General features: G+C 37.4%; 4 protein-coding genes across 5 annotated transcripts; 1 reads left to right on the forward strand and 3 right to left on the reverse strand.

Annotated features, from left to right (window-relative positions):
* Positions 1-1623: 1623 nt before the first annotated feature.
* LOC137718200 (uncharacterized) lies at positions 1624-7625 on the reverse strand. Of its 2 annotated transcripts, none has more exons than XR_015965232.1 (9): positions 7390-7625; positions 6662-7299; positions 5431-5561; positions 5022-5088; positions 4461-4548; positions 3760-3929; positions 2802-2919; positions 2419-2547; positions 1624-2053 (listed from the first exon to the last, which is right to left on the reverse strand). XR_015965232.1 is itself a non-coding variant. In XM_068457703.2 (9 exons), exons 1-9 carry the CDS (start codon positions 7583-7585, stop codon positions 1874-1876), a joined length of 1743 nt encoding a protein of 580 aa, XP_068313804.2. In that variant the 5' UTR covers positions 7586-7623; the 3' UTR covers positions 1624-1873. The 2 variants fall into 2 exon arrangements, 1 of the variants encoding a protein (XP_068313804.2); XM_068457703.2 differs by having other exon boundaries at positions 2776-2919; positions 7390-7623.
* A 913-nt stretch (positions 7626-8538) lies between these two features.
* On the forward strand, positions 8539-9728 carry LOC137717485 (chlorophyll a-b binding protein CP24 10A, chloroplastic). The gene is made up of 2 exons (XM_068456868.2): positions 8539-8994; positions 9080-9728. The coding sequence occupies exons 1-2, from the start codon at positions 8765-8767 to the stop codon at positions 9627-9629; spliced, it is 780 nt and encodes a 259-aa protein (XP_068312969.2). The 5' UTR covers positions 8539-8764; the 3' UTR covers positions 9630-9728.
* Positions 9729-9756: 28 nt separating this feature from the next.
* Positions 9757-13087, reverse strand: LOC137717486 (uncharacterized). The gene is made up of 4 exons (XM_068456869.2): positions 12753-13087; positions 12614-12674; positions 12202-12346; positions 9757-10572 (listed from the first exon to the last, which is right to left on the reverse strand). Exons 1-4 carry the CDS (start codon positions 12958-12960, stop codon positions 10315-10317), a joined length of 672 nt encoding a protein of 223 aa, XP_068312970.2. The 5' UTR covers positions 12961-13087; the 3' UTR covers positions 9757-10314.
* Positions 13088-22663: 9576 nt separating this feature from the next.
* On the reverse strand, positions 22664-26309 carry LOC137718027 (protein disulfide-isomerase 5-2). The gene is made up of 5 exons (XM_068457548.2): positions 25772-26309; positions 25499-25602; positions 25033-25403; positions 23988-24295; positions 22664-23281 (listed from the first exon to the last, which is right to left on the reverse strand). The coding sequence occupies exons 1-5, from the start codon at positions 26000-26002 to the stop codon at positions 22964-22966; spliced, it is 1332 nt and encodes a 443-aa protein (XP_068313649.2). The 5' UTR covers positions 26003-26309; the 3' UTR covers positions 22664-22963.
* Positions 26310-26663: the final 354 nt, after the last annotated feature.

Consider the following 26663-nt stretch of genomic DNA (forward strand, 5'->3'; position numbering starts at 1 on the left):
ACCTAATGAAAATTGATTGTACGATATCGATGAACGGTAACGATCGTCGAATCTCTAAAATTCCCAAGAAAAGGATCCGGTAACAGAATTGGTAGAGATTGTATTTTTACATAATATATAAAATGATTATATTTTTTTTTGCCACTACAATAAATGCAATCTGTATATAGTTTAAATTCGATATTGAAAATTGAGATTAGAATACTAAATCAAATTATTATTCACTTTTAGTATTAAATTCAATGATGATTTTTGGTTTAGTATTAAATTCACACATTTAGTATTATTCACTTTTAGTATTAAATTCAATGATGATTGACCATATTCATTCTTGACATTTATGAAATTCACACATTTCTTTCCATTTCCTTGTGGTTAGATTGAATAATGATTAAAAGAAAACGATAAATCAACATAAATACGCATAAAAATAAAATGTGTGGATACCAGTTCACTTGCACATTTTTTATCTAAGATTTTGAGCGAGCATGCCGACAGAGACCAATTTCAGGTAAGCCTATTGACACATATCATAGCAACACATACAAAGACATGAGGCTAACAGCTATCCTGCTCAGTGTTTATCGAGGCAACTCGTCGAGAGTCAGCTTTCAAGGGCATTTCAAATTTTCAAAAGGCAACACCCAATTCTTTCATAGAGGATTTATGAGTAGGGGGTTAGCTGACCCACCTTGTCCCAAGGTTGATTAGCCCTTGGCTAGATATATGACCCCGCAGACCAAGTGTAATACTAGTATTGGTTGAAAACTTTAAGAAAAATTTAATTAATTGTATTATAGCACTTGGTGTATAAACTATGTTTCCAGCACACTAAAAATTTCTCACAAGCATGGCATTCTTCAGCGGAATTGTGATTGATTGTGAGTTCCCAAGTAAAATCATCCTACACAACTTCCTAAAACCCAATGATCACACTAGTCAAATTTTCAAACAGCTTGAAGCGCCAAGAAAGGACTAGTTTTGTGCCTCCAACGCTAAATCCAAAGAAGCAATATCAAAAACTAAAAGTTAGAATAATCATTTCGTTTCAGTTTAATTTTCAGTTTTTTAGTTTTCATCTTTTTTCAAAATTGAGAGTAGACCAAGCGATTTTTCAATTTTCAAAATAATAAAAACTAAACTAAAATTTGGAAACTGATATTTATCAAAATAGTTATCAAACACGTTAAATTGACCAGCTAAATAACTTTTACAGTCCAATACTATTCATTTTCTTAGTGGCACGCTTACACGAAAAAGGATCCGGGGTCCCGTGATCTCTAGGAAAAAGAATCCAACTGCACGATATACAATGAACGGGTGAGATCACGGGATCTCTAAGAAAAGGACATGGCAAGGATCCTTTTCCCGCTTACACAATTCCGGCATATAAGATTTACTCAACCTTGTTGAGCCTGATATCTGAAGGGGGGCAAATCAATTCATGTTTCCAAAAAATGACAATAATTCCAAAATAAAGCTAAATTTTAAAATCTCATAAATCTACATCATAAAACATTTTTTTCACCCCAGTTCCAATACTGGTAAAAAAAATGACGTGCGGAAATCATTTTCTTTCATAAATTAAATGCATGAAACAATTTCCTATTCTATATCCATATATGCACAAGCCAAGAGTTTTCATTTAAAAGAGAACTTCAAAGCTTCCACATTAGCCACTCACTGACATAATCAAGGACCGGAACTTTGACACCACAATTGCTTTAGACACACTACTTTTTTTATACAGAAGATACAAATGATATTAGTTTCCTTTCGGTATTTCGCAATTGAAACAAATGATACAAAACACAGATAAATAAATACACAAGCACGTACTCGTGTGCACACATATATACATATACATATGTACTTACCGTAAAGTACCGATGGGTTTCTTTTCTACATGTGACAGGATAACGACCACATCATCAAGCTTGCCGCCATTATATCCGGCATACCCAGATGCCTTGGCTGCATCAGCAAATGGGCTCCCTGTAGATTTAGATCGCCCCAACTCTTGTGCACTAGTAGCCAAGACCTCTGCTATGTCCTTTGAATAGATGCACATACGGAGACAACAAAAAGAAATTGGATATAAGAAACCGTTACAACAAATAAAGCTATCTGTTTTGCCAGAAATAATGTTTTCCTAGCTCAAGATGGAGTCATAGGTTTGTATTCTAAAGAATATTCTGTTTTGCTGATAAATTCGGTAATCATAAGTATAAAAGTTATTGAACCAAAAGAAGTGGCACCGCCATTATCAAGCCACATATGCTTTTGTCCAAATGCCCTTTCTGCAATGTCTATGGCACATTTAAGTGAATGCATGACAGTTCTTTTCTTTTTTCGGATTCCCTTTCAATGAAGCTTACGAAAAAGAAATATAGACAAGAAAACCATTGAGATGTGCACCTGTAGTTCCAACCCGGTTTGCAGTGACTTCGACACAATTGAGGTGATCTCTTGCTCATACAAGTTGTTGAAGAGGCCATCTGTTGCAGTGACAACCACATCGCCCTCATCCAAATCAATTCGGTATTTCTGAGAACAGATTATTCTTGTTAGCGTAATCTCTTTCATCATGTAAGACAGTCAAGTTGCAAGAAGAGTTGGTATAATTGAAAATTAAAACACACCGCCATCATCTTTCACGGACAGGGGGGGTGGGGGGGAAGTTCAGATCTACTTCTTAAGATTGATAACATATCAGGAGTCAAATTGGAAAATTTTGTTGGGCACGTAATGGCAATAAATTTTTAAAACACGTACCTCTATAAGTTCTGAGGGATCATCACCTCTTTCAATCCGTACTGGAAAATTGAACGCGTGAACCATTGGTGACGATTTTTCAAAGACAGCACCATTTCTAATTATGATGAATCCCGAGTTTCCAATGTTGGCCACATGGAGAGCCTGCAAAAGCAAATTTTCATTACCCTTGAAAATCAAAACTTTAAAATATTACATTTTAAGGTTGTCATATGCAATAACCAAACCATGGTTTAGGAAAGAACACCCTAAAATGCTATAAGAGGAAGAAAAAACTATATATAATTAGTAATACCACCCTCATGGGAGAAGAAACCCCAACTGTAAATTTTTAGTGTTTACATGGCACTTAAATTAGTTTGAGCTGGTTGAAATGTCAAAATGGGGTTTTTAATAAAGGTTGGGTTGTAGAGTGTCTTTTTATAGACTATGTAAGCATGAAGGGCTTAATTATGGATAGCCCAAAAAAATATTGTACCAAGGCGGATGTATAGACATGCCAGCTAATGGAAATTTCTCACAATCATCTGGAAATACTATGAGAACGGTAGAGAACACGGAATAAATAAAAATCATCTATAAAAAAAGGAGAACTGCAAGAATGTTAATATAGAAAGGGTGACCCCACGCCAATAAGGCTCCCCGCTTTGTGAGGGTCTGGGGAGGAACATCTGTCGTACACAGCCTTACCCTTGCTTTGCAAAGAGACTGTTTCCACGACTATCCGTGACCTTTTGGTCACAAAGGAAAGGAGCAACATTTCTGTTGTGCCAAGGCTCGCCCTCAATGTTAATATATAACACAAAATAAAATCTTTCTATGACCTTTGTTCACTTGGGCCGTATAAAAGTAAACAAGCACTTGTTTAAGGTATTAGCATGTTAATTTTGGATTTGTCCAATTCACCCTTCTAGTTCCTCTCTCATGGGTACTTCCTTACGAAAGACCCATAAATAATAATCTTAGGTAAGGAAAAGTTCATACCTGACCATCAAAATAAGCGACCAAAACCGTGGATGATCCAGGAGATTTTGTATTTGATGAGCCTCTAATAAGGACTTCTGCTGGTTCAGTCAATGGTAAACCTTTACAATCGGATATGAACCTTTCACAATTCTCCATGAGTTCACGAGCATATAGTCCAGGATTAACCCCTAATATATAAGGAGCAAAGTATAACAAATTTAGCCTATATTTTGTCTATACAGAGGTGGATAATTAACAGGCATATTGCATAAATAAGAAGAAACATTTATCTTTTTCCCTTGCCTTCCATGATGAAATAAGTGGCTCAACTAGCAGTAGATTTTAGAAAAAAAAATCTGCTAGTCAAACCACGGGAAAAAAAGGACTATTGAGATTGAGATATAAGTATGGCTATCAGGCTATCAATTATTCAACAATTATGGGAACACTGAACCAAAAACGTGCACACAAAAAGACACAAGGATGCACCCACATGCAAACAGGTTTAACGTCACATTGTGTAATCAGAAGTGAATAATTTAACAGCTATATTTGATAAATAAGTAAAAACATTTGGCTTCAGCGATAAAATAAGTGGGCTAACTAGTGGTAGTGTTTGGAAAAGAATCTGTTAGTCTAATACACTGAGATATAGGTATGGCCATCCAATATTCCTAACACTATTTATCGTGCAAAATTAAACTTCAAGGTGGTGATACCTTCTAGTGACCACTGACCCACTCCATCAGCCACACCTAACCAGTTTTGGCCAGCAACAAAGTAAGCATCCTCCCCACCTGTCAATGCCTGGAATTTATTAATTCTTGAATTATTTACAGTTATAGTAAATGCATGCCAAAGGTCAAGTAAGTATTGTGTGTGTGCACACAGATTTGCATGTATATATGTGTGTGTGTAGCAGCGTATAAATAGACAAGAGTGAATTCAAGACAAACCGAACATAAAGCTCATTTATCCAATGTGCACCTGTGGGTTAGATATGTGTGCATGTCTAGTGTCTACCTACAAACAATTCAATGCATTGATAGACACCATACTGCTATTAGCCAACACGAGTTATTATGTCCACTTCATATGCCACATAAGACATGCGTATGCATATGCACATCAAGTTGGTGGTATCCATAAACGAAAATAAAAGTTTTGAGTTTCTTATCAAAAAAGAAAATAAAAGTGTCAATATTAGGTACCACTCTGAATTATCCAAAAGTTATATAAATTATGTGTACTACGACTACATTTAAAACTTGAGAAGATACCTTTGAGGGATGGGGTAATAAAGCAGCACCAGAAGATAGTTGAAGAACAGCTGCAGAAACGTCCTCCCTGTGAAAGAAAGAAACGGTCAGCTGTCCTAGCACGCTTTATTGATGAAAATCCTCAGGGAAAACAAAGCATGAACAAAAACATCGAGCCAGGCTTTTCCCAAAATCTAATCCCTTCACCAACATTACCAAGAACCGATTTGGTACAACAAATAAACTCATGCTATCCTTGTCCGTGCACCTATTGTACACAGACAGCTGCACCACTTTTTAACTCCTCTGGTGATTTCTATTGTCCTTGCATTTTTCATACAGAATTAAATTTTAGAAGCAGATGAACTTCAAAAGCAGAAATAATAGATGGAGATTATTTGAGGTATATCAAGAGAAAAAACTAGCATACCCATCAGAAGCGCCTTCAACTGCATGGAATTCCACTATCTTAGAAGTTGATACTCCTGAAACGTCACTTCTATGTGCTTCGCCCTCTGTGAATTCATCTTCTGACTTTGTGGAAGGGGCATTCTCGGCTAACTATGTACAAGATAAAACAAAAGCACGTGAGGTCCTTAACATGAAAGAACTGTGTGATGTGCCAGACTAAAAAAAAGAAATAAAAAAAAAAAAACAAATATGTGCCAAATGATCCAGCTGCCAACTTGAGTTGGGCTATAAATTAAGAAAACATGTATAACATTTGTGCAGGCGTGCATGTACGTGCAAATTGAAGGCTTAGATTTAATCCAGACATCTCTTGTCTTGAGGTCTTATAAAACAAAATACAGCTCCCCCCACAGCTGAGTTTTCATATATCTACTAGTGTAATGTACACGTTTACGGTAATGACTAATTCGCAAAAAGGCACAAACCAGGTGCCATCCAAAAGAACTGGAAGTATAAAAGAGAGAACAACGCAGACAAAATTTGGAAAATAAATTTCACTAAGTTTCATTTATGTAACAAAGATGAAATGAAAGATTGTAGGACTTTGAAAGCTTTCTGAATCCAAAATTCAAATTAGAAATTAGCTCCATGACCTTAATCACTTGAGATACCCAGTTGGTTTAAAAACAGCATAGAAGATCCCCTCAAAAACCATCTGAAAACTTTAACATTGATCTCAGCTCTGGGCAAAACAATGCTGCACTCGTTAAAATGCAGTAATATTCCTCTCGAGCCATAAAAACCAAAAAAGGGATACGGGAGTCGCCTTGCAAAACCTTACTACTAACTAGTATATATCTTGACAAGAAGCCCATATCAATCGTCCTTAACGGCGTGCAACAGACGAAGGAAAGAACACCGTAGACAGTCCTTGCACTAGATTCTTCAAGTCCCTTTAGAAACAGAAAACTTAAAGCTAATCCATTTCTTGGAAAGATTCTCAGTTTTCAAAAATATTCACATACAGCATTTAAAACCTAGTCAAGCATCCCTGCTGGACATTTATCAATATCATGATTGTGTTCCATATCTATCTATCCATGTATCTATTTATCTACAAATATATATGTGGTGTGGGTGTGGGTGTGGTAGTCTATATTTCGACTAGGATTGCGAAATAGCTGACCAATTCAAAAGTTCTTAAACAAGTGAGGCAATGCAAGAATCAAGAGTTAATTAGTTTTACTAACCACGAAGGAGACTTGAGTCTCATCTGCTGTGGTTGTGGTTTGTTCACCACCACTGCCGCCAGTTGCATCTTCCATGCTCGTCACTGAAACCGCATCAACAGCATTCTCCTCGGCCTTTGCGGCTCCGTCACAGCCACTTGCTTCAAAAGCATGGATTTCATTGCTGACTTGAGTTTGATCTGCTGTGGTTGCGGTTGTAATTCTAATTGTGCTTTCTTCACCACCACCACCAGCAGTCGCATTGCCAGTGCTCGTCACTGCAACCACATTAACAGCATTCTCGGCCTCCGTGGCGCCGCCAATTGCTGGATAAGCATGAGTTTCATTGCTGACCTGATTTTCATCTGCTGTGGTTGTGATTGTGATTGTGATTGTGGTTGTGGCTTCTTCACCTACACCACCGTGAGTCGAATTGTCGGTGCTCGTCACTGAAACGGCATCAATAACATTCTCCTCCGCACCTGCACCGCCACCACCGCCACCAGCTCCACTTCCTGTGCTTCCCAACAATGTTTGGCTCAATTCTGAATCTTGCACAGGATCCTCCAGATGACTACGAGCATCAATCTCTGTTTCAGTGGCAACAGATTTCTCGCTCTTGTCCCCAAAGCGGAAGAGAAAGCTACCATCTCCCGACTCTGTCACACACAATTCATAAAGGAATTATATAAATAACACTAGTAATTAATACTCTGTTTGTTTCCTGAGAAAATTGGCAAGCCACATACCGCTTGTGGAAATGATATCAAAGTTTGAGGAGGAGGAGGAGGAGGAGGAGTGCGGCGGAAGCGTCGGCCGGGGCTTCGGGAATCCAATCGGAATTCTAGTGAGGACTGTTTCGTGCAAGGGTTTAAGCGGCGGGAGAATGTGGGTTGGAAACATGGGGGAGAAGCTCAACCCGCTTCTCACGAAAGGATTACCCATTTTTCTTATGTTATTATTATTATTATGTCGATCAGATTGGGCAATCTGCACATACATTTGTTTATTTATAGTGCCAAGGTCCCAAATGCATGTTGCACAATTCATATTGTCTTTTTTTTTTTATTTTTTTTAATATTGGTTTTTTCATGACATTGAGACAAGGGAGAACAATTTATATGATACGAGTTTACTATCATAATAGTATTTTGTGCCAATAATATAAATCATTGCATAATTAGCACAGAATATCACACAACGGTGAACCGTGCGATACAATACCTCGAGAGAGGGGTAGTGAGTGAAAGACATTATCTGTTGTGGATATTGCTTGGGTAGTAATTAATGGGTGAGAATGACTCTCGCCCGCCAAGTCACATGTGCTCACGTGGCACGGATGTTTAAGGGAAAAAAACTTGGATATGTCTATTCAACGACGTTTTGTGTTAATAGAATAAATTATATGTAAGTTTTTGTTCATATGTTTTTATTGTATTGGCATAGAACGTCATATGACATTGTACACAAGACAATAACACATCAGAAATGCTTATTCCTAATACTAGTGGTTTATCGATTGGTATCGAGATAAGCTATAGATGCACATAGAGACATCATGCGGTGTCTCTGGTCTTATTTGGTCACAAGCACACGCTACAAAGTTTAAATGTGGGCTTAATCTAAAAGAATAACAAAATGCGGGGTAGAAAACGAGAAAAAAAAATAATAAAAAATCAGAAGTAGCTGTCATTTTGGACCATTTGGTTATACTTTTCAGCACATTATCGTGGATGACATAATTCCATCATTTTGCAAGGACCTTAATGATATTTTGTTACCTTAGCCTGTGGAGGTAGTGGCACGAAGACAAAGTGGTAGTCCACGTGGTTGGCGGCAATGCATGCATGCGGATGGAGGACTAGTCTCATTGGTCCGAAATCTATCTAACACAACCTAGTCAGATTTCTTTATCCTAGCTGGCTCCTCCCAACGTCACCCTCTAGATTCTCTCTCCTCTCCACTCTCTCTCTCTCTCTCTCTCTCTCTCTCTCTCTCTAAAGCTCAAGGTGATAAAACACCACCACCCAAATAACTCTCAAACATTCATTGCCACCAGAAAAACTCTCTGAGTCTCTGTTTTTGCTTAGTGAGAGAGAGAGAGAGAGAGAGAGAGAGAGAGAGATGGCGGCAACCACTGGTGCAGTCCTCAACGGGTTGAACTCGGCAGCCTTCTTATGTGGAGGCAAGAGAAGTCAGGTCTTGCTCTCTGCTGCCACCGTTGGAAGCAGGGTTGGCGGTGCTTCTCCTACTCCTAAGAGGTTCATTGTGGTTGCTGCTGCGGCAAAGAAGTCTTGGATCCCGGCGGTTAAAGGCGGCGGCAACTTCATCGATCCCGAGTGGCTCGATGGCTCGTGAGTTTCATATATTATCAACCACATTATAATTCTAAGTTTGTCACAGATACATGTATGAATCTGGTCTGATATACGCGTGCAGGCTTCCAGGTGACTACGGTTTTGACCCACTAGGACTAGGCAAGGACCCGGCGTTCCTCAAGTGGTACAGAGAGGCGGAGCTCATCCACGGCCGGTGGGCAATGGCGGCAGTCGTTGGCATCTTTGTTGGCCAGGCGTGGAGTGGTATCCCATGGTTCGAAGCCGGAGCTGACCCCAGTGCCATCTCACCCTTCTCCTTCGGCTCACTGCTCGGCACTCAGCTCTTGCTCATGGGATGGGTGGAAAGCAAGAGATGGGTGGACTTCTACAACCCTGAGTCCCAGTCCGTCGAGTGGGCCACACCTTGGTCCAAGACCTCGGAGAACTTCGCCAACGCCACCGGAGAGCAAGGCTACCCGGGTGGCAAGTTCTTCGACCCCTTGGGCTTCGCCGGCTCCATCCAGGACGGGGTTTACGTTCCAGATGGCGAAAAGTTGGAGAGACTGAAACTGGCTGAGATTAAGCATGCAAGGCTTGCTATGGTGGCTATGCTCATTTTCTACTTTGAAGCTGGGCAAGGAAAGACGCCCCTTGGTGCTCTTGGCTTGTAAACCATTTGGCATTTACTTTTCAATATGTAGATATAACTAATTACCCTTTTTTTTTTTTTATGCTTTTCAATTTAATTGCTACTTAAGTGTCGTTAACGACATCTTGTCTTCGTAATCATGGCAAGCATTAACCATAAAAATCTCTTAAACACAATTTAAACTGCCAAAACGTTTACACGTGGATAAAAATAAGAACAATAATTGGCTACTCAAAGATGAGTAGGAACTCCTACTTAAAATTTCTCAAAATTGTTCGTTGTCAATTTGTAGAACTTCGTGTTTATAATCAAAACCGTTCATATTATAAATAAAGATCGCCTCTGCAAAAAATCAATTAAAACTAAGATTGTTTAGTCATCAAACTGTTTAAAAACAAATGAACGATATTGGTAAAAGCATTACAAACCGTTTATGTATTTGCTACAATAGATTGACTAAACGACCTTAGTTTTAATTTATGTTTTGCAAAGATGATCTTTACAGTGTGATTGATTGTATGAACGGTTCTGATTATAAACACAAAGCTCTGTGATTAAAATACTAAGAATTTTGAGTAGAAGTTCCTACTCATCTTTGAGTAGCCAAGTATTATTCTAAAATATAAAGCGAGAAGAAAAAATAGTACGAGTCAAGTGAAGAATACATGAAACCAATTTTAGCAATGAAATTATCGAAAAATTTGAGATCAGTCACCACCGGTACCAGTAGCCATCAGAAACTCTCCCTCACATACGACTTCACCTCCAACGTAGGCCTTGCCTTCCATCTTTGCGATTCCAAAGCGTTTCTGCAACTTAATAAGCGTCATTCTCATCACTAATGTGTCACCGGCAATCACTGGTTTCCTGAATCTAACTTTGTCAATTCCAGCAAAAAAGAAAGTGTCACGAGAGCCTCCCACTTCCGGTTGTAGCATAACCAAGCCACCAACTTGTGCCATTGCCTAGATACAACAAGCATTGACATGTATCATTACTAATCTAAACACAACAGCCAAGTGCTAACGGGAAACTTAGTCAACTGCAGCAATATGCGTTATCTTTTTGTTAAGATTACAGGATGGTATCACATGAATTGATATTGCAATGTGCTATAATTTAGCGCACGGCATTGTATTCCGAAGCACATCACATGAATCGATATTGCAATCAGCTATCAGCCAAAGAAAAACAACTATAAACTTGCAAGGACCAAAGCTGGGATAACTTGGGTTATAGAGAATAGAAAGACAGAAAAACTTGCAAGAAAAACCCCAGAATCTTGGATAGCACAGACGCTTCTATCAAGAAGAGAGGATCCAAGACAACATTAATAACGCATCATAAACCAGATCAGTTGATAGGACAGAAGTCGTTCACAACAAGGTTTCTTAGGGATCGAATTATATAGGTCAAAGTAGTACAATAATTCACAACTCTATTGCAAAGACTCATGGAAACATCAAGATCCTCCATAACCACTTCCCTTCAATCCTTAAAAACTGCCAAATAAATGCTGTCCAGTCCAGATGATTTCTTACTGCCACACTCAAATATTGCACCAGCAAACTCTTCCTTCAAACGATCATTCTGACCAAGCTTCCTTCTCATTTATAGGACTCCAATCTACATGCTCTAGTTTAGAAACCCGATCCAAAATCTTTCAAAAGCCAAAACCCAACTCAAGGATATTTCAACAGAGTTCACAAGACTAGAAATAGTCTTATAATGAAACCTTAGATATATCGGAAAGCCTGGGAAATAGATTCTGTAAAGAGTTTTCACTCGGCCACCCTAAATTCAATGTCATCTTCCCGTCCAAGGACAAAATGACAACACCCCGAATAAGAATATAACCCTGGGAAATATCTTTCCGAGGACTACAATTTGAGCCATTCAGAACCATCTTGAGTTCTTGACTAGTTCGGATTAAGAAAATCTGCAACTATCCTGGAATCCTATACGAACTAGTTGGGATTAAGATAACTTGGTCAACTTTTCAGTTGATGATCAACTGGCATAGCCACCAGGCAATCCCTAAACATTATACAGAATGCCAATACAAGTTAGCCGCTCAGTTGTATCCGACAAGTCGCGTAAATATGGTATTTACACAAATGTCCTCTATCTTTTACAATAACTTCATGTTAAAACACATACAAAGTGAAATCTACTCCCATGTTTTCATCTTACTGCCACTCAGCGACACCATCTCAGTAGCATTGACATGTCCTTGATTTAGGAAAAAGAAAAGGCTTAAAATTGTGCAGAGTGGACCATGTACAACAACTTGGCATGAGTGTTTTTGCACGGGAGTTCTCTAACATTCACTATTAATTTTACACTTTTAACATATCACTAATCTTGCTATTATTTTTGTTAGCTGTAGATCAGTACTCTAGATAGATTAGCGGAAATCATGTCCGTATGTTGCAAGTTTCATACGCTGCTTCTATTAATGCAAGCATGTTTCTGCTAATATATACTTATACAATACACACACACACAAATCTACCTTATTATTTGAAGTGTTTGAGGATAATGCATGTAAAGAGCGGCCTATCGTTTAGTTTGATAACGAAAAAAAGGATTACCTCAACCATGAGAACACCAGGCATAATCGGCCTCTCGGGGAAATGCCCAGGAAAGAAATTATCATTGATGGTGACATTCTTGATTGCAACAGCTGAAACTCCAGCATTGTATTCAATCACTCTATCCACTAACAGAAACGGAAACCTAAACCACCACCAAAACCCGATCAAACAAAATGTAGGCTCAAACTAATTCAAATGATTTGGAAAAGAAACCGAGGGCGAGCTTTGGTGCAACGGAAATGTTGCTCTTTTGTGACCGAAAGGTCACGAATTCGAATCGTGGAAACAGCCTCTTTGCAAGGGTAAGACTGCATCCGAGAGACGTTTCCCGACCCTCGCAAGGGTCGCTCTTTTTTATTTGAAAAAGAAACAAAATTTCGCAGGAAATGGTGCAGAAAAAGGCACTGACCGGTGAGGCAAAATATCACGAATTTGATTGATGTCCATGACGGTGGGAAAAGCCTCATATCCTGCACAGATGGAAGTTGTAGTGGGGTATGATCAAAGAAATCAAAGAACAGAAAAGAGAAAATCAGTTCAGTTCTTACTGAGCTCAATGGGGGTGGAATCTTTATCTTTCGCAGCGTCGGCGGAGCAATAGGTGGTGGTTGAACTCCTCCTCTTAGTTTTCAAATGCGGCAACGGCGGCAGACACCTGGGAATCGCGACGGCGACAGAGATCCCGGATGGAGCATTTGGGCGGGGAAGGAGCGGGGAGTGGCAAGTGAAGGAGGTGGAGGAAGCTGCGGTCGACATTGCTTAGGAGGGGTGATCTCTGTCTCTGTCTCCGTGTTAAGAAAGTGAATGGAGGGGGAGGCATTTAAGACGAAGGACGACAGTAACGAGGTTGTTTATGAGAACGGCGGACATTCCCAAGTTGTTTATGGTTGTTGACAAAAAAAAAATACTAAGGGCCCGTTTAGGTTGTTCATAGTTTGCTGCCTCTTTTTATTTTTTTTTATTTTTTTTTTATTTTTTTTTATGCCACGTAAATATTACATAAAATCTCAATTTAGTTGTGTCGTTTAGTTTGTACTTTTTTTTTGTGTCCCACTTTATCTCGTTTCAGCAATTAGATTAGAGGCGTTAGTTTTGTTGACAATGCAAGAGCTCTTTGAATTATTTGATTCATTTTTCATATTTTTTGTTGATAATGCAAGAGCTCTTTGAATTATTTGATTCATTTTTCATAGTAGAGGCAAAGTTACCCCAAATTCCTTCTTCAACCATGCTAAAGATGAAAAAGCATAAGTAAAACTAACATTTTTCTTCAATTCTGTTAAACTCAATTGACGAAATGAAGTAAAGTGGAGCGCAAAAGAAAAGCACATTGGGTAAAGTGAGACTAAATAGACTGTAGAGGTAAAGTGAGATTTTGTGTAGAGTACAAGAGTTATAGCTAAAATAAGTATTTGCCCATTTCCTTCTCAACTTTCTACTTAATGGTCCAAGTTGATCCCTACGCGACATGCGCAGATTACCGTTACATGTAATGGGCTTACCTGTCATTCTTTTAGCATGATAAGATTCTCTTAGGCATTTTCCAAGAATATAAGAGGAATACTCCTACATCAATGTGCAGACTAAGTAACACTCCACTAATAGGTTCAACAAACCTGGACGTTGGGGGTTAACTTTTCAGTTTCTATAAATAGCCAAGGTCAGCCACTTTATTTTAGTAATCAAGAAATCTCACCGTACTCTTATTACTTCCTACACTTTTTCTAACTTAGGCATCAGAGGCCATTTGGCTAACACCACACCGGTGTTAGTCTAACTCCATTTCTCTCTTTTCTTTGTGTGTGTAGGTTTTCGTCAAATCAATCTGAGGCGGAAATTTGCTTACACAAATTGGTGGTTTCATTAAGAGCCCTTGAAAAACACTCACGACTTTTCATCCAATTGAGCGAAAGCAAAACTCCAAACATGGAGCTTGTGTCTCCAATTTCTTCTTCCATTCAAGAATGGTGGAAACACAAAGATCATCAAGCAGGAACACCAAAGCAACGACAGCACCATCGCAGAATTTGGCGCCATATGTCGCTTGGTTGGAACCGATCCCATGACCCAACCCTTAGGTCCTGTCGTGCCACCACCATTGCCTCACGCCACACTGCAAAGAGCGGTGGTTCCCAAACTGTCACCACCGCAAAAGAAAGGGCAATCCAAGCATCCAACGCCACTATAAGACTTGCGGTGCCTAGCATTAATGCCACCACGACATCTCATGTTGTCCCAAGTGTGGCACCGCACCTCACTCCAAATGGGGCTAGGGTTTCGTAAGCCCTAATGTGCAAAACCCTAAGGTTTTCTCTCCGACAATTTTAAGGCTCGGTCCACGAAGGAACCTTAGCTAAAACAGGCCACACCACGCTCATTTTGGCTGACCACCAAGCACTCACTAATCGACCATATAATGAAGGAACTTCGTATTTTGATCCCTATAGATAACCAACAAACTCTAGACTTGTCTTTCAACATAATTTCTTGAATACGAAGTGTCTCATGAACCTAACCTTGAGCCAAATACTCATGAGATAATCGGTCCTCATTTGGACCAAGTCTAGCAATCTCATTTTGAATTTGATCCAAGTTCTGCAAGGAATTATCAATACTTGAGTTAAATTTCCCAAACGAGTATCAATTCTAACTTTTTAACTTACCCTTAAGAGTTGTAGCTTAGCTGAAAGAATAAACAGAAGAGAACCAATTAAATGAAATTGAATCCAAGCTTCTGAAACCAGTGGTAAAAACCTGACATCCTCCAACCACATTGACGCCAAACTATAACACCAAATTATCATCTTCATTTTCTACAAAATGTATTTTCGGTGAAGACTTTACTATAATCCATGTCAAAACACTCGAAAACAAGAATATAAATCCAAATCTAAGGTATTTGAATCTAAATAAAGTAAAGTTGGAGGAAAAGAAAATTTAATGGAAAAAGAAAAAAACAGAAAATAAATAAATAAAATAGAAAAAGATATGATCGGTACTTTGATACCGATATATGAAGAAACTATCGCTAGCCAAGTAACAACCATTACTCATAATAGTCGCTGGTAAAATAGTTACAGAAACCGATACCAACCGCTATCATTATACCGATCACCTTTTTAATTTTTTTAATTTTTTTTTAATTTTGTTTTATTTCTCTACCATAACAACAAACTATAATATTTATGTTCTTCAAAATATATTTTTCCTTGAAAAATCTATTATGATTCATATTTAAACACTTGAAATCAATGATTTAAAACCTAAATTAAAAATATTTGAGTTTAACAGTGGTTATCCAAATAAAATAGGGAATCTTAATGAAACAATCCCGATACTGTTCGCTTTTAACATTAATGACATTTTTACCTTGAAAAGTCATTTCTGGTACTATTCACTTACACTTTTATTTTGTCCTTTTGATTAAAAACTAAAGTTTTTGAGGACTTTTCGTTAGTTTTCCTAATAAAATAACGTATGAAAAAAAATTGAAATGAAAAAATTTAAAAGCAGAAGATAAATAAATAAGTTGGAATAGGGAAAGATCAGTACTACGCTATCGATCCTCGCCCATTCATCTGGGGCGACACTCAGGTGGTGGCAGACATCAACTATCGGCTTGTCATTTCCGTCAAGAACGAGTCAGTGGTTGATCCCGTTGCTGCCATGACCGCTGATGATTATGAGGGCAAGAGAAGGATTGGGAGCATTTCAAGCAGTTGATTTCATTTCATCAATTGTCATAAACTAACTAATTTTATGGAGACGACGATCATTTCATATTTTAATTGTTGTCTTTAAATATGCTCTGATATACTATTAATTGCTTGAAGTTATCATCATCTTTCATTATAATAAAGAAATTTTATGTTTAATTTTATTTCGGTGAATTTTCTTATAAATTCATGTCAAAACACTCGAAAACAAGGATATAAATATAAGCTAGATAAATTAATGTATGAAGAAAAAAAATTCAATGGAAAAAAGAAAAAAAAAAGGGAAAATAAATAAATAAAATAGAAAAGAATACGATCGGTACTTCCCTACCAATTTTCCAAAAGAACTATCGGTAAGTAGCTAGTGACTATTTTGAAAATCAGTCGCTACTAAAGTAGCAATGATCCTACAGAGTAGTTGGTAGAAAGGTAGCAACGAAACCTCATACCAGTCGCTAGCATCATACCAATCCCCCATTTTCAAAAAAAATTTTGTTAATTTTTCTTTTACCACAAAGAACTTTTTGTTTTGGAAAAAAAAAAAAAAAAATGGTCATTTGGCCTTTTTGTAAGGGTGTTGGTAGAAAATTGAACTTGTGGTTCCTCTGCCATCCCAGATGTGGATTGATGGATGCCATCCCAGATGTGGATTGATGGGGACAGTGGTGAGGTCATCATTGTCCCACTCAATCCGCATCTGAGACGGCGAAAGAATCACAAGATCAAAATCTACTAACACTCTTGCAAAAAGACCAAATGACCGATAATGGTTCCAAATTCCAAAGTCAATTTGATTGGCAAACCAACTCCATAAGCAATCTCAAAAACTAATCGACGGAGTTGGCATCGGTGGTCAGAAGGAAAGATGGCAACATTGTGAAAGGGGTTGCTGTTAGTGTCACTTCCACTTACTGTTGTAGTATACATTCTTGTTCTCCTGATTTTATTTCAACCTATTAACTGGTTTGAACAACCTACCTTAGCTGACCCAAACCCGTCAGCAAAGACTCCTTCAGTGAGTTCCTAAAGATATGAAGTTGACCAGTGCTTGGTAGTTTCAAGATTGGTGAAGTATGTCGTACAAACAAAATCAATTCAATTTTGCTTGGACAATGACTGGTGGCATCAGCAAATACAGAAGGAAAAAGAGACGCAGTTTTTATCGTGGTTCGACACAAATTTGTGCTCTTCAAAGTAAGACAATACAGCGTACAGAATCTAACCAAGAACACACTTAAATTTTAAAAGTTGGTATAATAAGAAGGGGAAGTGAAGAATGCACCACCATAAAAGAAATGGAGAGAAAAATGAAGCCTAGCATGTAAAAAAAAAAGGTTTGGATTAAGAACACACTTAAATTTTAAAAGTATTTAATTGATATGCAGCAGCAACATCTATTAATATTGCAAGAAAAAAAAAAGGCATGATGGGCCACAGACTATTCTAGTCCCTTAGCGGCTTTGCCCATGTGACTAAACAACTTTAAAGGTAATTTGTCATTTCCATATGGATGATCTTTAAGGGGGAAGAGATCCCCTCCAGATCTCTCCCACCAAAGCCCACTAATCAATTAATCCGGACCCTTGAAATTTGATCTAACGGCTAAAATTATTATAACTTTTAAAGAGACCCCCTTTTTGTAGCTGTTGGATCAAATTTCAAGAGTTCGGATTAATTGATTGGTGGGCTTTGGTGAGAGAGCTCGGATTAATTTCAACGGCTAAGTTGTTTATGGTTGTTAACCAAAAAAAATATTAACGGCCCGTTTAAGTTGATCATGGTTTGCTGTTTCTTTTTTTTTTGGTTATGCCACGTATATATTACATAAAATCTCAATTTAGTCTGTAGTTTAGTTTGTACTCTTTTTTCGTGTCTCACTTTATCTTGTTTCAGCAATTAGATTGGAGGCGTTAGTTTTGTTGACAATGTAGGCGCTCTTTGAATTATTCGATTCGTTTTCATATTAGAGGCAAAGTTACCCCAAATTCCTTCCTCAACAATGCTAAAGACCAAAGAGCATATCCCATGTAAGTAACACTAACATTTTTTTTCAACTCTGTTAAACTCAATTGACGAAATGAAGTAAAGTGGAGCACAAAAGAAAGGAAATGGATCCTCTCCGGATCCCGTCCACTAAATCCACCCAATCAACAAATCCGAGCCCTTGAAATTTGATCCAACGGCTAAAAATAGGGGGCCCGTTTAAAAGTTATAATAACTTTAGCCGTTGAATCAAATTTCAAGGGCCCGAATTTGTTGATTGCGTGGATTTGGTGGAAGGAATCCAGAGAGGATAGAGTGTAGAGGTAAAGTGAGATTTTGTGTAAAGTACAAGAGTTATAGCTAAAATAAGTCTTTGCCCATTTCCTTCTCAACTTTCTACTTAATGGTCCAAGTTGATCCCCACCCGGCCTGCGCAGATTACCCTTACATGTAATGGGCTTACCTGTCATTCTTTTAGCATGATAAGTTTCTCTTAGGCATTTTCCAGGAATCTAAGAGGAATACTCCTGCATCGGTGTGCAGACAAAGTAACACTTCACTAATAGGTTCAACAAACCTAGACGATGGGGTTAACTCTTCAGTTTTCTATAAATAGCCAAAGTCAGCCACTTTATTCTAGTAATCAAGAACTCTCACCATACTCTTATTACTTCCTACACTTTTTCTAACTTAGGCATCAGAGGCCATTTAGCTAACACCACACCGGTGTTAGTCTAACTTTGTTTCTCTCTTTTCTTTGTGTGCGTAGGTTTTCGTCAATTCAATCCGGGGCGGAAATTTGCTTACACAAATTGGTGGTTTCATTAAGAGCTCTTGAAAAACGCTCACGACTTTTCATCCAATTGAGTGAAAGAAAAACTCCAGACACAGAACTTTTCTCTCCAATTTCTTCTTCCATTCAAGAATGGTGGAAACACAAAGATCATCAAGCAGGAACACCGAAGCAGAGATAACACCACCGTAGAATTTGGCGCCATACGTCACTTGGTTGGAACCAATCCCCACGACCCAACCCTCAGGTCTTGTCTCGCCACCATAATTGCCTCACGCCACACTGCAAAGAGCGGTGGCTCCCAAACTGTCACCGCCGCAAAAGAAAGGGCAATATGAGCATCCGACGCCACTATAAGCCTTGTGATGCCTAACACCGATGCCACCACAATTTCTCATGTTCTCCCAAGTGCGGCACCTCACCTCGCTCCAAATAGGGCTAGGGTTTCGCAAGCCCTAACGTGCGAAACCCTAAGGCTTTCTCGCCCATAAGTTCAAGTCTCAGTCCACAAGGGAACCCTAGCCAAAATAGGCCACACCATACTTATTCTGGCTAACCACCAAACACTCACTAATCGACCATATAATGAAAGAACTTCGTATTTTGATCCCTATAGATAACCAACAAACTCTAGACTTGTCTTTCAACATAATTTCTTGAATACAAAGTGTCTCATGAGCCTGACCTTGAGCCAAAGACTCATGAGATAATCGGTCCTCATTTGGACCAAGTCTAGCAATCTCATTTTGAATTTGATCATAGTTCTGCAAGGAATTATCAATACTTGAGTTAACTTTCCCAAATGAGCCTCAGTTCTAACTCTTTAACTTACCCTTAAGAGTTGTAACTTAGCTGAAAAAATAAATAGAGGACAACCATTTAAATGAAATTGAATCCAAGCTTCTGAAACCAGTGGTAAAAACCTCACATCCTCCAACCACATTGAAAACAAGAATATAAATCCAAATCTAAGGTATTTGAATCTAAATAAGTAACATAGGAAGAAAATAAAATTTAATAGAAAAAGAAAAATACTGAACATAAATAAATAAAATAGAAAACTGTGGCTAGCCAGATAACGACTGTGAATGATAACAGTCGCTATCAAGTAGTGATGGGACTTGATACCAACCACTAGCATCATACCGATCCTTCATTTTCAATTTTTTTTTTTTTTTTTTTTTTTTTGGGGCAGTTTGATCCAAGTCCAAAAAATTCACCTGTTTTCGAATTAGGTCCAATTTTATTTGATTTTTTATTACACCTATTTTGCCCCTTGAAAATAAAAAATATTTAAATTCTTTATTTTTTAATTTAAAATTTTAAAAATTTGAATCTTCAAATACCTTTATCTATCCATTTTCTAATTAAAATCATTTTAAAAACACATTACAACCAATCTTATAAGTTTATAAAAAATTAAAAGAAACGTTGTCCAGGTAGATAAAAATTTGTGATGTAGGTAGATAATATTAATTAATCTATGATATAAGGTAGACTATGAATAAAAATCTATCGTGTAGATAGATAACACAAAATAATATGTGATATAAATAGACTAATGAGCAAAAACATATCGTATAGGTAGATAACACAATTAATTTGAGATAGAAAAATTTGTGATATATGGGTAGATAAAATACAATTAATCTATAACACAGGTAGAATAAACAAAATATACAAATAGATTCATTACAGAAATATATAATACAAGTAGATAAACAAAGCAATGCATTTCCTATAAAAGGTTGAAAAGAAAAATATGTATAATCCAAGTTCAAACTAAAAATTAGGAAGAAATTACCAGTGCATGCATGAAACTCATTTTTCATGGCAATGCTCCCAATCAAAACAACCTAACTAGTGCTATTGTGGGAGGACCTGGTGGGGATGACGAGTAGGAAGATGCAAGATTTGATGCTACAAAACCAAAACCAACCACGTACATCAATGCACCTTTTGTTGGTGTATTGGCATACTTCAAAGCTCTATACCACTGGAAAAAAAAATTAGAAATTGTGACCTTGTATTTCAAAAAGGAGGAAGAAATCATAAGAGCTTGAAAGAAGAAGACTGAACAAGAAGGAAGGGGATCGGAGAACACAAAACAAATTGTATACGGAGTTATGGAAGAAGAGATATACTTTAAAACTAATTCTACAAGTAGGGGATTATTTAAAGATAAATAATCAATTATAATTAATTTCATAAAACAAGTAAATCTAGAATTAAGGGATAATGTTAATAGAGGGGTAATTTTGACAAAAAATGAAAATAAAATGATGTGGACAATGAGTCATTGGACTTAAATCAATAATTAAATAAAATTGGACCATATCTAGTAATTGCTTACAAATTTGGACTTATTTCAAGTTTCCCCCTTCTTTTTTAGTTAATTTTATTTTATTTCTCTACCATAACGATAAACTATCATATTTATGTTCTTCAAAATATATTTTTCCATACAAAATCTATTACGATTCATATTTAAACACTTGAAATCAATGATTTAAAACCTAAATTTAAAAGTATTTGAGTTTAATAGTGGTTATCCAAATAAAATAATGTATGAAAAAAAAATTGAAATGAAAAAACCAAAAAGCAAAAAATAAATAAATAAAATAGAAAAGAATGTCAAAACACTCGAAGATAAGGATATAAATCTAAAGGTGTTTGAATCTATATAAAGTAATGTAGGAAGAAAAAAAATTCAATGGAAAAAGAAAAAAAAAGGGGAAAATAAATAAAAATAATAGAAAAGAATACGATTGGTACTTCCCACCAATAGTGCACAAGAACTGTCGCTAACTAGGTAGTGACTATTTCTAATAACAGTCGCTAGTAAAGTAGCAACTATCTTGGATATTAATTGGTAGAATGGTAGCGACGAAACCTTGTACCAGTCGCTAAATAGATAGTGACTATTTCTAATACCAGTCGCTAGTAAAGTAGCAACTATCTTGGCTATTAATTGGTAGAATGGTAGCGACGAAAACTTGCAGCAGTCGCTAACTAGGTAGTGACTATTTCAATAACAGTCGCTAGTAAGGTAGCAACTATCTTGGCTGTTAATTGGTAGAATGGTAGCGACGAAAACTTGTACCAGTCGCTAACTAGGTAGTGACTATTTCTATACTAGTCGCTAGTAAAGTAGCAACTATCTTGGCTGTTAATTGGTAGAATGGTAGCGACGAAACCTTCTACCAGTCGCTACTAGAACTGTCGCTAACTACGTAGTGACTATTTCTTATACCAGTCGCTAGTAAAGTAGCAACTACCTTGGCTGTTAATTGGTAGAATTGTAGCGACGAAACCTTCTACCAGTCGCTATCATCATACCAATCCCTCCTTTTCAAATTTCATTTTGTTAATTTTTCTTTTACCACAAAGAACTTCTTTTCGTTTTGAAACAAAATTGATCATTTGTCCTTTTTTCAAGGGTGTTGGTAGAAAATTGATCTTGTGGTTCCTCTGTCGTCCCAAATGTGGATTGATCGGAACAGTGGTGAGGTCATCATTGTCCCACTCAATCAGATACGGCGAAAGAATCACAAGATCAAAATCTACTAACACCCTTGCAAAAAGACCAAATGACGGATTAATGATTCCAAATTCCAATGTCAATTTGATTGGCAAACCAACTCCACAAGCAATCTCAAAAACCGACCGACGGAGTTGGCACCCGTGGTCAGAAGGCAAGATGGCAGCGTCGTGAAAGGGGCTGCTGTTAGCGCCACTTCCACTTACTGTTGTAATATACATTCCTATTCTGCTAATTTTATTTCAACCTGTTAACTGGTTTGAACAACCTACCCTAGCTGACCCAAACCCGTCAACACGACTCCTTCAGTGAGTCCCTGAAGATATGAAGTTGACCGGTGCTTGGTAGTTTTAAGATTGGTGAAGTATGTCGTACAAACAAGATCAATTCAATTTTGCTTGGACAATGACTGGCGGCATCAGCAGATACAGAAGGAAAAAGAGACGCAGTGTTTATCATGGTTCGGCACAAATTTGTGCTCTTCAAAGTAAGACAATACAACGTATAGAATCTAACCAAGATAATGAGAACACAAAAGCTGAATTTCTATAAGGTGTACGCATAACAGTGCGCGGGAATTCATCGCCCTCTAGTCTCTACAAAATCATGGATGTTTCATACTCCACACTGTTTCCGGCACACTGCACAGTTGCGTTTAATAAACTCCTTTGTTTTTCTTTGGCAGCTACCCCAATCAGATCTGGTTAGAAGTCCAAAAGGCCAATTCTAATCTTCCTTTTCTCCAGATCTGTGCTCTTTGCTTTCAGCCTCAACGGTTGAGCTTGTAGCGCGATCAACCTGATCTCCAGTACGAGCCACAGGGGATTCGTCGTCTTCTTTATTGATTGATCGAATAAGCATCATTACTATAACCACAAAAACGATTATGTACACAGTTCCAATCCCTATAAATGAAGTCATAAAGCTCGCAAATGATGGACCGCCAATTCTTTCCTTTATTATTCTTCCTTCCTTGTATCCTTGTATAAACTGTGAGACTTGAGACGCCTGATCTTCCTCATCAATGCTTTCTGACCCATTTACCTATTTTACAAAATAACGTCAAGGAACATTACATGTTTTGAATTTATACCATCCAAAGCAGCACAAGTCTCAAAAATACAAGTGAAATAGCTGAAACAAGGAAGTCTTGAAGCGGAATACTTAACATTAATACACATGAGACGTGCTGAAACAAGAAAAACATCAGAAGAAACCAAAAACCCAAAGAAAAACCAAAGTTAACATCAGCCCAGAGAGCTACAGAGCACCTGTCCAATCATGAAAATCCAGAGAGAGAGAGAGAGAGAGAGAGTTCATACACATGTTCACCTAAAACGACTTTCTCTTTGCATGTCCATGCCACTAATTTATATTTCCATTTTATATATTTAATCTATGTACCATGGGGGGACATCAGTTGGTGGATTGTAGCATTGTTGTTCTGAGAAATGGAACCCATCAGTAAAAAGGAGGCTAAGGTGTGTATGGTGGAATTGTTGTTCAAAGAGGCTCTCTACAAGGAAGGAAATAAAGACGGAAGAGGATTAACCTTTCACAAACACCTTCCCAAAAGCAAACGCTCTTCCCATTAGCAATCACAATTTTTCATCAAAATTAAATTCGATATATAATGAATATCATACGGCACCGACGATCACAAATTATTTACTCAAAGATATGAAACATAGATTCACCAAAATTTAGCATGGAGATCTAAAGAACATATATGTCTTAACTAATCACTTACTGTAATGTACTCCTCCATTCGATCCCAGACAACCATTTTTGGTAGTTTCGTCTTCTTGTTGGCTCCAAAGGTATCAGCAAAGTCTTCCCACTGTTTGATCCCAACATAACCAAATACAAAGTCCCGATTTGCAGATGCCGCTGATTTTAAAATATTGATAAGTTTCTTAGACTTCTCTTCATCCTCATCTTCCACGATTGTCAAAACAATTTTTCTTTCATCATCACTCAATGACTTTAATGTCTCATAGTTTATGGGCATGGCCAAAGGGAACAAACTTTGTCTTATAAAATCTTCCAAAAACTCCTCTGCATATTCAAGAAATAAAATGTAAGAGACAAAGAAGATGGCTAAAGAATAGATAGATGATTCATGTTTGAGCTTTACTAAATGACCGGTGAGCTTTACAAAACATTTAACGAAGGTTTCCTTCAACACCATGGTATAAATGGTATGCTCACATTAGAGAAAGTTTAACTTTGGAATGAAATTTGAGGGCAACTTCTAAACTCACCATGTGTCTAACTCTTAATAAACAGATAGCCATTGTCTCCGCATAATCAAATCTAAAAGGTAAATAATCTAAAGGGAGGATACAAAACGCTATTATCTTGTCTGGAACGGTTGTGTGTGTGTGTGTTTGTTGTTGGGAGGGGGGAGACTATTACCCTCATCTTACCTCTTTGATTTTTAAAGTAGAAGCTTTCACTTGAAGAAGGTGCGTCCTTTATTTTTATGTGGAAGGCAATGGGTTTTTGTACACATCTCAAGCATAAAAGTGACTAAGGCAAGAATAGGGTGCTAACAAAATGGCATGAAAAGCACTCTCACAAAGCTTACTCAACCACACCTATGACTTCATGTCTAAATGTATTCTTCCTTACAAAAAGACGGATTCTATAAGCAATGCAAGTTGAAGAAATGCTTGTAAATTTGCAATGTGATGTATCATTATGACTCATAAAAAGGTCACATTGATGTACAAAATACATGTTTCAATATACTTAGCTGAGAACAAGGACTGATCAACCACAAAAAAACTAACCTTCAAAGGGGCCATAGAAGATGTTGCGCTCATCATACGTTGGATGAAGGGATGCCAAAGCAGGAACCTTGTCAAAATCATACAACACCATTACATCTTCGGAGAAATCCTTTGCAACCGAAAACCAAGCCTTCTTTTTGTACTTTATGGCTACCTTCGATACCAAAGACTCGTTCAACCCAAAACCAATATATATAGGAAAGTAAGTGCCAGCAGCTTGGACAAATTCACTAATAGCAGAGTCTGATTCAAGTATGGAAACATCAGGAGCTGCAAACTTCTTCAGATAGCGAACGAGCGATTCTGCCTTCCTGGGTCCATTGTATTCCATGGGAACACCGTGCATAAACAGTTTGAGGGTCGGATATGCACTATACCAATAATCAAAACAAAATTATAAATTAAAATTAAATAAAATTCTGACTGGCCATGGACATAAAAGGGATTTGAAGAAACAGGATCATACTCGATTTCGTATTTTCGAGCTACAGAGGTGAATTTGTCAGCATTGAGTTTCGCAATCGCTACCGGGTGTTTCAACCCAGCAAGCAAGGGGGCAGCTGCATCCAACTACATAAATTCAATTTATTAAAATCTAAATAAATAAATAAATCCTAATTAACATGTGTTAATTAATCATCAAAATTAACATGGCTGGATCATGGATGGATGGAGATGGGATCTTAAAGAATTGTTGAAAATTATGAATTTAGAGAGAGAGAGAGAGAGAGAGGGAGACCTGAGGAGAAAGACGCTTGCAGTGGCCGCACCAGGGGGCGTAGAAATCAACCAAGACCAGGTCCAAGGCGGAGATGGCGGAATCGAAGTTGGAATCGTCGAGCTCCAACACCGTCCCGTCCACCGCCCACGACGACGCCGCTGCTACCGCCGGCGAATCTACTGCTGCTAATAATATCAGAAGCGCCCAACACCACAACGGCCTTACGCGCATGCCCATCATCCTCCCCATCGTCTTTCTTGTTTATTTGATTTCAGTTTTACAGTCTTTTTTCCCTTTTTGCTTAGGATTTCAGCTTTTCAGTCGGGGACGACGGCGATGCAGTGTTTAAAATATTATGAATCGAAATATCGATATTACAAATTTGTGGAAATATGAATGCTATATTGAAACTTACATCGGTTGTTTTTTATAAAAATAATAAAAATTTAAAATGATCTAAGTTTTGGCTTGAAATAAATATAAGAGTTCATTTTATATTTACGTGATGTATCAGAAATATATATATATATATATATATACATGTCGATTTTAGTTTAAGAGGTGTGATATGAGTTGAAGTTAGACTTTACCTATTTCCATATCTTTCTTTAATTTTTTGATTTTTTTGATTTTTGATTTTTATGAAAACACCGATAGTATCGAGAGTATTCAATTAGGAATTTGAGAGATTTTAATATATTTATACATTCATAAATTTTTATGGAATTTAATTGATTTGTAAATAGATTTTATATAAAAATTTGATTCAATTCCTTTAAAATATCATATAGAAATGTCAAATTTGTAGATGCTTAACATACATTACGAAATCTCTCAAATTCCCTCAAATTTCTCTATAATTTATTTCTAATTGAGTACATCTGGAATCTTATAAACTTTTTTAAAATCA

This window comes from Pyrus communis, chromosome 8 (genome assembly GCF_041283825.1).
Source record: "Pyrus communis isolate YQ-2024b chromosome 8, ASM4128382v1, whole genome shotgun sequence".
In the NCBI taxonomy this organism is placed as follows: domain Eukaryota; kingdom Viridiplantae; phylum Streptophyta; class Magnoliopsida; order Rosales; family Rosaceae; genus Pyrus; species Pyrus communis.

Excerpts from the sequence above, each read along its gene's own strand:
- LOC137718027 (XM_068457548.2), bottom strand. The coding sequence starts at position 26,002 with ATGGGGAGGATGATGGGCATGCGCGTAAGGCCGTTGTGGTGTTGGGCG. Across the intron at positions 25,603-25,771 it reads GCAAGCGTCTTTCTCCTCAG|TTGGATGCAGCTGCCCCCTT; the intron begins GTCTCCCTCTCT and ends GAATTTATGTAG. Across the intron at positions 24,296-25,032 it reads CTTCTATGGCCCCTTTGAAG|AGGAGTTTTTGGAAGATTTT; the intron begins GTTAGTTTTTTT and ends TTGAATATGCAG.
- LOC137717485 (XM_068456868.2), top strand. The coding sequence starts at position 8,765 with ATGGCGGCAACCACTGGTGCAGTCCTCAACGGGTTGAACTCGGCAGCC. Across the intron at positions 8,995-9,079 it reads CCCGAGTGGCTCGATGGCTC|GCTTCCAGGTGACTACGGTT; the intron begins GTGAGTTTCATA and ends ATACGCGTGCAG.
- LOC137717486 (XM_068456869.2), bottom strand. The coding sequence starts at position 12,960 with ATGTCGACCGCAGCTTCCTCCACCTCCTTCACTTGCCACTCCCCGCTC. Across the intron at positions 12,347-12,613 it reads CGTGATATTTTGCCTCACCG|GTTTCCGTTTCTGTTAGTGG; the intron begins GTCAGTGCCTTT and ends GTGGTGGTTTAG. Across the intron at positions 10,573-12,201 it reads CTGGTGTTCTCATGGTTGAG|GCAATGGCACAAGTTGGTGG; the intron begins GTAATCCTTTTT and ends TGTTGTATCTAG.
- LOC137718200 (XM_068457703.2), bottom strand. The coding sequence starts at position 7,585 with ATGGGTAATCCTTTCGTGAGAAGCGGGTTGAGCTTCTCCCCCATGTTT. Across the intron at positions 3,930-4,460 it reads GGGTCAGTGGTCACTAGAAG|GGGTTAATCCTGGACTATAT; the intron begins GTATCACCACCT and ends CTTATATATTAG. Across the intron at positions 2,548-2,775 it reads ATCCCTCAGAACTTATAGAG|AAATACCGAATTGATTTGGA; the intron begins GTACGTGTTTTA and ends ATCTGTTCTCAG.